The following is a 10,841-nucleotide window of genomic DNA, read 5'->3' as shown; positions in this document are numbered from 1 at the left end:
GCATCAATGCCCCAGGCTGTGGCAGTGGCAGGAAACTGATTTAGTGGGATACCCGGACGATCCTAACAAGTGACCCATGCTCCACGTGGCAGTGAAAGGCAAAAAAAATCCCCAAGGCTCCTGCAAATCTGAGCTGGGGAAAGATTCCTTCCTGATCCCAAATGCGGTGATCAGTTAGACCCTGAGCATGTGAGCGAGGCCTACCAAGCCAACAGACCGAATTCTCAGGTACTACCTCACAACACTAGCCCACCTGATACATAGGCCCACCTCCAGCTGTAGCTCCCTTTGATGCATCAGAGGACAAACCCATGAATACGTTGGACTGGGAGCAGAGGAGAAGGTGTTTTCTTTTTGACCTTTATAGATGACTGAAGCCCTGAAGGATGAGATTTTAGGAACATAAGGTGAACTAGGAGGGACACCTTGGCTGCTGAGTCCTGCCCATCAGCACATGACTCCAGGAGGTGGGGCTTTGAGAAGGATACCAAATAGGAGACTCATACAACTGAATATTAATATTAGTCACATTCCAGAGGTTACTTAACAGATTTTAGCACTAGAAGAGACCATTAGATCTAGTTTGACCTCCTGAACCCCACAGGCCATTAAGTTTCACCCAATTATCCCTGTACAGACTATATAACTTATGTGGCTAAAGCATTCCTGCCAGGAAGGCATCCAGTCTGAACATGAAGACATCAGGAGGTAGAGAATCCACCATTTCCCTTGGCAGTATGTTCCAATGGTTCATCATCCTCACTGTTCCTTTTTTTGCCTTATTTCTCATTTGAATGTGTCTGGCTTCAGCTTCCAGCCATGGGTGGTGGTTACATTTCTCCACTAGATTCTCAAGCTCTTTATTACCCAGTATTCTCTCCTCATGAAGGGACCTACCAAATCACCTTTCAATTTGTACAATGTACCAGATAAACAGATGGAGCTCCTTCCTTCTCCTTGCAAGCTGTTTTCTCCCACCCTCCAATTATTTTCGTGGCTCGTTTCTGCACCCTCTGATTTTTTTCAACCTCTTTCTAAAACATGGCACCTGAACTGGCTGTGTCATTCCAATGTCTGTCGCCAGTGCCGCATACAGAGGTGAAATCACCTTCCCGTTCACCAGTCCCCTGATTCGACATCCATGGATCACATCAGCTTCTGCCACGGAATTCCACGGGGAGCTCATGTTGAATTGCTCGTCCATGTTGACCTCTAGCACCGTTTTGGTGTCACCATGCTCTAACGCACAGTCTCCCATCCTGTAGGGTTCTTAGATGCACAACTTTTACATTTGGCTATATTTATATGCACTTTGTTTGGGCCCAAGTCACCACCCTCATTGGTATATATTATGCCACCAGCCTGTCATCCCCAAGTTTAGCAGAATCCTGCTAGAAACACCACAGGTCAATGATGATTCCCCACAAGCTGTGAGATAGGCCAGTTAGCCATTTTTTAATCCATTGAATGTGTCCTTCACTGATTCTACATAGTGAGAATTGTAATGTCTGAGTCTGACTTTAAGCTCTTCAGGACAGGAGATGTCTGTCAGCATTTTGCTTGGTACTGTGAAATACAGAAAAGTAGACAAGATATTTATTGTAGGGTTATAAAATACTTACACATGTGGAAGCACTATTACATAAAACCAATACAATTCTTTAGTGTAAACATGGGCGTGAAATATTACAGAGAATATCTCGATATCTTATGTAAGGAAAGTAATTTGGGTTTTCTTCCATTATGCAGTGTTTTCCTCTACTATTTAGCTGATTCTAAAATCAGCAAAATACGTATTAATTCCTTCTGCTGATTTGTATCAGCAATATTGCAAATTCAGCAGTTAGTCTCAGGGGAATGACTGGGTAGCAGCCCGTGAAGAGTGATGATGCCATTTCTCAGCTTTGCTTTCTAAAAATAGAATCCTGCTGATCATGCCACAGTGTGAACCTCCCAAATAAATAGGAACCTTTTCTCCACCAAAAGCCTCAGACAAACTTTGAGCTTGAACTTGCTGTTGAGAGGTCAACTGACAACTCTAGCCAGAATGAGAGCCCACACTGCTGCTCTGCTGGTCTCTCTGCTGGTGATCTGTCACTCTGTTTATGCAGGTAAGTACTTTCATTTCTTGATGGGGCAGGAGGGGTTACACTCACTCTTCTTGAAAGAGTAAGGTAAACATTAAAAATGTTTTTCTCTATCAGATTTGCAATGTGAGATCCAGTGGACTGGGCACTGCTCTAGGAGTCTGGAGATCTGGGTCCTGTTCCCAGCTCTGACACCTATTGTGTGACCTTGGGCAAGTCACTTAACCTCTCTGTGCTTCTCTGCCTCAAAAAACTTACAATCCACATAAAGGACAAGAGAGGGGGAAGAAACTCTTATGTGTAGGTACAGCGCCTAGCGCAATGGGAACCTGCTCTCTGTTGAGACCTCTAGGCCCTATTGTAACGCTAATTAAAAGATGCATCTACAGATACAGAAAGGCACCTAGTGGATTTTTCAAAAGCACCAAACTTCCATTGAAATCAACATTGTCATTAAATACCTTTAAGAATCTGGCCCTTACTCATGCTGCATGGTACCTTACTCCTCCAATTACCTCATTTGTTTTAATAAGGCTACTCATGGAGTAAACGCAACAGACGCTGACCTGCTGTGCCTCAATTCCCCATCTGTCCAATAGGGATAATACCACCTACCTTACAGGATTGCTACGAGGACCAGTGCATTAGTTAGTACAGTGCACTGAGATCCTCCAATGGAAGGGGGCTTCAGAAATACAAGGTATAATAATTATTTCCCTTAGTTGTGGTTAAAACTCCCTTAATAACATACTAGAAAGCAAGGATTTCTCTGTCTCACTAGCTAAGTGTAAGATACTTACTCTATTGCTATCCCTGAATTGTAAATTTGGTGAATTTTTGCTCCACAGCTATCCTAGAAACCAACGGCTCCTATAAGAGCTGCAGATGCACAAAGCAGACTTCAGATTTCATATCGCCAAGGAGATATGAAAGTATTGAGATCGTTCCCTTTGGGGGTGCCTGCCGAACCACAGAAATTATGTAAGTGACATAAGTTGCTTTTAACTAGCCTCGATGCACCAAGCCTCTAATTGTAAGTGTAATTGGTGCCCTCTTCATAACTAAAGTAGATACACTGATGCAGGATATACCTTTACATTTCAGCTTCCATATAATAACGTAGCTATATACAGGGTCACTTTTTGTATTTATATAAATAATGTACAAAAAGTAGGTTTTAATGCCCAAAGTCACAGGATTGACTTAGCACTCAGGGGAAAATCAAGTATAAAATCTTCTTGGCTTAACTACAGCCTTGAATCATCCTTTTCCCCCCGCGCTCCCAGCTACGTGAACTGGTTCCAGCGTAGTAAGGACAGATTCAAATCAAAGGTGTTAAATGTTAAATTTTTTTTATTTTGTTGTTTTTTAACTTCATGTGCTTCTGCACTTCCTGTTCTTTGGCCCAGACTGGAAGTGGAAGAACCAAAACATCACAAGGAATTACTCTTGTGCTATTCTCAGCCTGTATAGATTCAGGAAGAACTGGAAATCTTCCCAAAGAGCTTGAAGTCACCAGATTTCCAGCCCAGTTCTGAGACCATAGAACTAGGGATACACTTGAAAATGGAGATGGAAATGAGTGACTAGGATTTGGTTTGGAAAAAACCTCTCAATCAGGTGTTGGTTTTGTCAAACTAATAAAAGGGATCCAGGTCCCATTTTATCTGAGACAAAGTTTGAGACTGAGAACTAGAGAAAGTATCTTCTGTTTTCTAGAGAAAGTCTCTTCTGTTTTCTAGAGAAACAGCTACAGCTTTCAGAGGGGTAGCCGGGTTAGTCTGGATCTGTAAAAGCAGCAAAGAGTCCTGAGGCACCTTATAGACTAACAGACGTTTTGGAGCATAAGCTTCTGTGTGCTGCTCATGTGTGACCAAAGCATCTAATACTTTTTTAGAATATGCTCATAGCTAGTTATTTCAAAGGAGTGGGATTTATTTGATTTGTAGAAATACATGTGCTAGAACTTGCATCAGCCCAGTGATCTCCCTCCTTCAATCACACAAATGATCTTGATTGCCCAGTTATGTGTTGTATTGAAAAATCCCTACTCATAAGCCCTGATGAGGCATGTGTGAATTTATACATGTGTAACTGCAAGTTGTCTCACTGACTTTGCAGAGTCGGGGCTTTAAAAGAGGTGTCTACTGATCACACATGGTGCGAGTTAAATCTGAAATTTTGTTGTGCTTTGAATAGTTGAAAACTTGTACTTGTCCTCATGTTATGCAGAAATTACTTCCGTTTGCCCATTTCTCTACATTCTCAATACTTTGAAGTCTGCTCCATAAGTTGCCTGTTTGAGAGATGGCTATTGCTGCTAATAAATTATCTGACGAAAGCACAGTATTTAATGGAAGCTTAAACTCTGCCTGTTTTTCAGACTCAAACTAAAAACAGGGCAGAAATTGTGTGTGAATCCCAAGGCCCCCTGGATGCAGAAATTGCTGACTAAGATCCGTAACCAGTAAGTCTCATTTAATTTATTTGCCTGTCATAGGATCCAATCCTGCAACCATTCTTCATGAGTAGTCTGACATCCATGGTACCACATGCATGAGTTGCAGAACTGCCCCCTCAGTTGTAGCAGTTCAGACTAAAGAGACCTGGTCTTGAAGCCTCACTGGGTGAAGCTGCCTCATTTTAAGTTAATTCTTTGTTATACAACAGTCTGAGTGCACAAGCTGTAGTTAAGGTTATATTTGAATTTTTATTCTAACCCTCTGTTTTATCAAGCTCACACTTCTCTGAAAAATGCCCCTTCCTGCCTACAGTCTGCTGCTTGGTCTCAGTCAGGAAAGAAATTATCCTGGAAAGTTTGAGCAAGATTCATTTGGTCATTTTTAATTAATAGAAAAGCAAAAATAATATCCTCACTTAAACTTCAAGAAACTTATTTGATCAGCTCCACAAATCAAGCTTTCCGGTTGGCTATTCTCTCTGGATATTTCCATGTCCCTATCAGTGTGATATCTGAGTGCTCGGGAACATCTAATTAATTTACTTTACTACATTCCTGTAAAGTAAGGAAGTACTAGTTTTGCAGCTGTAAACAGGTTAGAACACAGACTCATGAAAGCCCTTTATCTCATTGTGTGACCTTTGTCAAATTGCATAAGCAAGTATACTTTAGAACCAGGCTCTTAAGTCCCAGCTGAATGCTCTAACCACAAGACCATCTGTCTACGTTGAGGACTAGACTCATTCTTTTATTATTAGAAAAATAAATTAAATGGTAACTTTGGGAAAGCCAGAACAACCGCTTGTAAACTACGTACTAATACTTGATTGGCTTTGCAACCAGTTAGGTTTTGAGCTTAAAACCTAAGCTAAGAGCTGTGAATTTTTCCTTTTAAAATACTGACATGAACTTTTTTCCAGTGGGAGCAGATTTAAGCCAATGCTGAAGGCTTTTGAAAACCCAACCTTTCATGATCTAACATTTAACAGGGATATTTCCCTTCCTGATTTTTGAGCATTTACTTTTGGATCTTTAAATTTTTTGTTCAATATAAAATCTAGAAGATGTACAACATGGTTAAGATAAAGGATATTGTGAGAATACTTCTCAATTCCTGACTCTTGAGTAATAAAATACAAAGCATTACACCAGTAATGTAAACTCATTTAATTATGAAAATTGTCAGGCAAATTCCACTGGGACAATGTTATCTTATCAGTTAGGCCATTTTAGAACAAAGTTGATCATTAGTGATAAAGCTGAACAAAGTCCAGTCAGGAAAGTTTTACATGCTGCTTGTCTATTTTCGAATGAGAGATGTTACTCTTTTTTCCTAACCCTCTGTACAATGATCTAGCTCAAACCACAGGCCTGTCCCATTTCTTGCTTATATACAATCAATGGATGGCCATAAAAAGCTCTGTACGCATGATAATTATCACAATTGCTTGGTTTGTTTTTTTCACATAATTAAGACGGGTCCTAAAAAAAGTTTGAGACCATCTTTATCCCCCATCTTACAGATGGGAAAACAAGGCACAGAGATTCAGTGATTTTTCACAAGGTCAAGTAGTACAGCTGTAACAACACACCCACTTTCTCTGCATTCACTCTTATTTTCCCTTTACAGAAAGGAACAACCACCTTCCTCACAAGATGAATAGAAGCGTAAACAACTTGAGAAGGAAAAAGGATGGAGGGCACAACCTGATTGTTTCCTAATTTTGCTTTTGCTGCTTCTTATCTTTGTCTTGCTCAGCCCTCACAATCATTCTTTCTAAATGAGCAGCAACTTTCATTAGCTGCTGCTTTCCTCTCGCATCTTTCAGAAAAGCTCGAGCTGTTTTTACATTAGTCAGATTTCTTGTTCAGTGTTTCAATGTGCTGCCTCATGCATCATGAGTCATGGAAGAGAAACATCAAATCAAACCAACTCCAACACCACCACTTCTGGTTCTTGGAATAAATGGACTAAAAAGTATTATGGCATCTGCTATAAGAAGAATTTGTGGAGTGAGCTATTATTTCCTTGGTGTCCTTTTTCCATCTTAAAAATTTCCCAAATATTAATCCCTACCTTGTTCTTTGCTTGCTAGTAAATTTTAAATCATAGTTTATCTTAAAGGGCCCTTTCCACTCTTGTTGGAATAAATGTGAAGCACTTTCAGTGCAAAGTATTCTTTTGAACAGATTGTGATCTTTTAACTTTTTATAATGGACTCTTCATGTGTGTGCTATGAAGCAAGTGCAATTAAAGCTCACAGTTTACAATAATTGTGTCCTCCTTTTAATCTAGTGCTGATGACTCTCTGGAGTTTTGGCAAAGCCATCTGCAGTTCGTACAGCACCTAGCACAATGATGTCCTGGTCTATGGCTGGGGGTACTATTCCAGTACAAATAATAACCTGTTCCCGCCCCTGCCCTGCCTCTTCTCTGCCTCCTCCCTCCCGGAAAATCCTAAGCACTGCTAAACAGCTGTTAGGTGGCGGGGGGTGGGAAGCGCTGGGAAGGAGGCTCAGGAGCAGGGATGTGGCACTCTGGGGACAGGGGGGCAGATCTGGACCATGGGATTGCCAGCCCCGTGCCCCTCCTGGAAGCAGCTGGCGCTACGTTGCTGCGGACTCTGGTGGAGCAGAGGGTTCTGTGCACAGACCTCACCCCACACTCCCATTGGCTGGGAACGGGGCACTGTGGCCAATGGGAGCTTTGAGGGAGGTACCCACAGGTGAGGGCAGCTCGTGGAGCCCTTAGGGGCCACAGGGATGTGGTGCCAGCTGCTTCTGGGAGGGGAGCGGTGCAGGGCCAGGGCAGTCAGGGAGCCTGTGTTAGCTTCACTGCGTATCACTGCCACCCTAGAGCCACTCCAGGCAAGCAGCGAGCCCTCTTCTGCACCCTGAGACCCCTCCACACTCTGCAGCCCCTTCCACACCTCAACCCCCTGCTCTAAGCTCCCTCCTGCACACCGCACTCCCTTCCATGCCCCAGCCTTACATTCATTGCCCTGCATGCAATTTCCCCACCCAGATGTGGCCCTCAGGCCAAAAAGTTTGCCCACCCTTGTTCTAAGCTTTCTGCTCTATTTTGGGTAAGACATAAGAGCCTGAAAAAGCTAATGCTCTGAAACTGATCTATAAGCTTGTATTACACTAATCCAATTCTTTGAGATGTTTCTTTCTCTACATGACGTTTCTGGGAGCATTGCTCTGTTAAAGGACTGAGGATGCAGTACAAAAAGCCTTGTTTATCTTATTTGTGTAGGCGCTAAGCCTAATAATGGAAATTTAAAATGGCAGTATTTCACTACTGATATTTTAGCAGAAATCGGCAATAGCTCAAGAGTTAATAGTCACCTATCCTGGGACATTGATTAGCATTGGGGGAAGGACAGGACCATGTAGTATTTCCACCCATGATCCTAATCTGATCCATCGCTTAACTCCCACTCCACTTTCCATTGTCTCTTCGTTAGTGAATTGATAACATGAAGCACGTTAGCCAATCTGTGCATTATAAAAATAAGGACATCCTTTCCATTTGAGAACTGACGAATTAAAAGTGAATCCCTGTATGGCTTTTCTGTCTCAGTCAGACACTGCCACCCATTGGTCAGTTTCCACTTTAGCAGGGAACCAGAACAAGGAAAGGTGCCAGCAGGTGACTCCCACGGCTCCTGGCAACTGCCAGCTCAGTAGAACACAGGAACTGCAGACTGAAATCATAGGGAAAGTTGGGGGGGAGGAGGGCATAGAAGGGCGTTGCCCCCCTGCAAACTGCAAACCTCAGGCAGAGGAGAATGGAGGTTGCTCCCAGCTTGTGCACCTGAGGCAGGGAGTCCGAATTTTGTTTATAAACAGAGTGAGTAGTGGCGATTAAGGTAAGAATGGGCTGTTAGGATGTTTCTAAAAGTTAAATGATCTGTTACAAGCTTGGTGAGCTGAAAAAAGTAAGTAGCCTAAAATAATAAAGTTACTAATATCTTCCTTTGAGAAGATCACTGATTTTTTTTAAATAAAGGAAATGCAGTAGCTCTCATCTCCCTGGATGTTAGTGAAGCATTTGGTACAGTTCCAGTTAAATTGGAGAAGCTGGGGATTAATATGAGAACTGAAAGGCAGCTAAGGAATTGGTTAAAGGGGCGACTACAACCTTCATACTGGAGGGAGGTTACTAGTGGCTTTCCTCAGGGACCCGTCTTGGGGCCAACCTTTTTTAACGTTTTTATTACTGACCTTGGCACAAAAAGTGGGAGCGCACTAATAAAATTTGCAGATGACAAAGTTGGGAAGTATTGCCAATACCAAAGAGGGCCAGAATATCATACAAGAAGATCTGGATGACCTTGTAAATGGCAGTAATTGAAATGGGATTATATTTAATAGTGTAAACAGAGTCAGGATGAGCTCTACCCTGACATTTGGTGGTGAATTATGGTGAGTGTGGAAAAGAATTTCAGAGGCTGATCGTGTTTGCATAGGCACACCCACTCCGCCTAGCATAGCCCACGGCAGCCTAAAATGGTTACTTTCACAGCTGTGGTATCCCCAATTTCTTTGTTATTGGGGCAGAAGGAATAAAGTGTTGTCACCCTGATTACGTAAATGAGGAACTACGAAACTGTTTTATGATAAAGGGTTTCACTATCAACGAAATAGCACTTGCTAGACAAGGGACATGAGTTCCAAAACCCAGTGAATTGAGAGAGGCTGGAGACAAGTATTTATATCTGGTGGTGTAGGCTCCTTGTGTGAGCCAGAAGCACCAGTTCCACCCACTTCTCTCTCTCCACTGTGGAATATCAGAGTTGGGTTTTGATTTCCTTAAGAATCTAGATACAGGTTACTGAGCTGAGCTCACTATGGGCTAATGGTGCACTAGCATTGGGGCTTCCCTACTGTGAGCTGAAATCACTTTAAGAGCTGGAATTGCTGAGCTGAGAGCACTGAGAACTGTACTAACTAGTGGGGGAGCCTGAAGCTATACTACAGAGCAGAGCAGCTGGCAGAGCGGAGTAGAGCAGTTTGTGGAGCCATGGAGTGAGTGGGGCCGAGAGTTTGTGGGGATAGCTGGAGCGGATCACGGGACAGCTGGTGGAGCAGAGCAGCTGGCGGAGGGGAGCGGAGCAGTTTGTGAGGACGGCTGGAGGAGCAGAGTGGAGTGGCTGGTAGAGCAGAGCAGAGTGGCTGGTAGAGCAGAGCAGTTTGTGGAAAAGGCGGAAGCAGAACCCCATGGAGAGGCAGGGCAGTTGGCCCCGGACCACGTAAGGTGCCCCTTTCTACCCAGGCGGGGGGGGGACACCTCTGCAGATAGACTCTCGAACTCTGGGGCTGCACTGACCTGGGACAGAGACTTTTGGTTTGTGGGACTTTTGGGACTGTGGGTGATCTTTGGGTTGCTGGACTCTAGGGATATTTGGAGTCTTGGGGTGATTTGGGGGTTGCAGAACTCAAGAGCCCAGGAAAAAGGACAAGGCCCAATTTCCTGGGGTGGGTCTTTGCTCACGGTTTGGTCTATGAACTCCAGTTGAGGTGTGTTCCCAATTTAATGCTTGTTGTTTAGCTTATGTAATTAAACCTTTTCTGCTACATCGAGAGTCTGTGCTTGCGAGAGGGGAAGTATTGTTTTTCGAGGCACCCAGGGGTGTGTGTAAGATTTTCCCAGGTCACTAGGTGGGGGCTCGAGCTGGTTTTGCATTACTTTGTAGGGAAGGGACCTCTATGGATTGAACCCGGCCCTTGCTGCTATCAATTCGGCCTGGCAGAAGGTTTACAAGTGCAAAGTGCAAGGTCATGCATTTAGGGACTAACAAGAAGAATTTTTTGCTGTAAGCAGGGGCCTTATCAGTTGGAAGTGACAGAGAAGGCAAAAGACCTGAGTGTACTGGGTGATCACAGGATGACTATGAGCCGTCAATGTGATACGCTTGTGAAAAAGGCTAATGCAGTTCTAGGATGTATCAAGCGAGGTATTTCCAGTAGAGACAGAGAAGTGTTAGTACCATTATACTAGTGAGATCTCATTTGGAGTATTGTGTGCAATTCCTGTCTCCCATGTTTAAGAAAGATGAATTCAAACTGAAACAGGTGCAGAGACAGGCTACTAGGATGATCTGAGGAATGGAAAACCTGTCTTCTGAGAAGACTCAAATATCATGGCTTGTTTAGTCTAACCAAAAGAAGGCTGAGGGGAGATACAACTGCTGTCTATAAATACATCAGAGGAATAAATACCAATGAGAGAGAGGAGTTATTTAAGTTAAGCATCAGTGTGAGTTGCAGAACGAATATATATAAAT

General features: G+C 43.2%; 1 protein-coding gene across 1 annotated transcript; it reads left to right on the top strand.

Moving 5' to 3' along the window:
• The first annotated feature begins 2,047 nt into the window (after positions 1-2,047).
• On the top strand, positions 2,048-6,327 carry LOC115652973 (interleukin-8-like). The gene is made up of 4 exons (XM_030565640.1): positions 2,048-2,111; positions 2,936-3,068; positions 4,471-4,554; positions 6,179-6,327. Exons 1-4 carry the CDS (start codon positions 2,048-2,050, stop codon positions 6,210-6,212), a joined length of 315 nt encoding a protein of 104 aa, XP_030421500.1. The 3' UTR covers positions 6,213-6,327.
• The last annotated feature ends 4,514 nt before the right edge of the window (positions 6,328-10,841 follow it).

The sequence above is a fragment of the Gopherus evgoodei genome, chromosome 5, assembly GCF_007399415.2.
Source record: "Gopherus evgoodei ecotype Sinaloan lineage chromosome 5, rGopEvg1_v1.p, whole genome shotgun sequence".
In the NCBI taxonomy this organism is placed as follows: domain Eukaryota; kingdom Metazoa; phylum Chordata; order Testudines; family Testudinidae; genus Gopherus; species Gopherus evgoodei.
This window is presented reverse-complemented; position numbering and strand designations above follow the sequence as displayed.